Genomic DNA, 1,035 nt, shown 5'->3' with positions numbered 1-1,035 from the left:
ACCTTCCAAATTAGAAAAAGGTTGAAATACCATTGTGTGAACAATCCGTGAAATAAATATTTATAACAATTTAAAAGAGTGAGAATCCTGATATCAGTTTTATAGAAAATAATAAGGTTTTGGTACATTTGAACTGGATAAAAGATAATCTGTTTTCACCAATAATAAAAGAAACTTTCTTCTAGACTCCTCAAATAAAGCTCTTGCTAAGTTCTTCTTCCTAATGATGATTGGCCTTATTAGCCAATGATTAATTAACATTCAACGAATAATGATGGAAATGAAACAGCAATATTAGCAACCAATATTTACTTGTACCAATACCAATCAGAACAGAAATAAATTAACACCAGTGCAACATTCCAACCTCTCAAACGAAGAAGTTGTAATTCCAGCCAAAAACCAAACAATGTTCTTTCAAGCCAAAATGGCAAAAACCAATGAGAAGTGGAGCTGGTGCTTGTTGCAATATAAATTACAGTTCATTCCACCACAGTTCATTTGATCTTTTGGATTTTTTACAAAAAAAATGAAACGAAGCCTTTGTTCTTCATCCGGTTCTTCATCATCAGAAAATGATGAAAATAAAGTAAAGAAAAAGGCTAAAATGATGAATAAAAAATTAGCCACTGAAGCAATGTTATATTCTCCAGAGGGGGTATTTGTTGCTCCGAATGATGAAGTTTATATGGCAGATATCCAAAATCATCGGGTGAGAAAAATATTAAAAGATGGAACTATAGTCACCATCGCAGGAACTGGAGAAGAAGGATTTAGTGGTGATGATGATCCTGCAATTAACGCACAATTGAGCCATCCATGTGGTGTATTTGTTTCATTAACTAATGAAGTTTATATTTCTGATTTTGGAAATTATAGAATTAGAAAAATATTAAGAAATGGCAATATTGTAACAATTGTGGGAACTGGAGTTAAAGGATATAGTGGAGATGGTGGACCTGCAATTAATGCACAATATCAGCTGTAAATAATATATTCGTTTCTCAAAATGATGAAGTTTATTTTTCTGATTTT

General features: G+C 31.8%; 1 protein-coding gene across 1 annotated transcript; it reads left to right on the top strand.

The window, feature by feature from the left end:
- Positions 1-529: 529 nt before the first annotated feature.
- Positions 530-988, top strand: NAEGRDRAFT_55044 (uncharacterized protein; the record flags this gene model as incomplete). Its single annotated transcript, XM_002667893.1, has 1 exon — positions 530-988. The coding sequence occupies one exon, from the start codon at positions 530-532 to the stop codon at positions 986-988; it is 459 nt and encodes a 152-aa protein (XP_002667939.1).
- Positions 989-1,035: the final 47 nt, after the last annotated feature.

Source organism: Naegleria gruberi (genome assembly GCF_000004985.1).
Source record: "Naegleria gruberi genomic scaffold NAEGRscaffold_1621, whole genome shotgun sequence".
Taxonomy (NCBI): domain Eukaryota; phylum Heterolobosea; class Eutetramitea; order Acrasida; family Naegleriidae; genus Naegleria; species Naegleria gruberi.
This window is presented reverse-complemented; position numbering and strand designations above follow the sequence as displayed.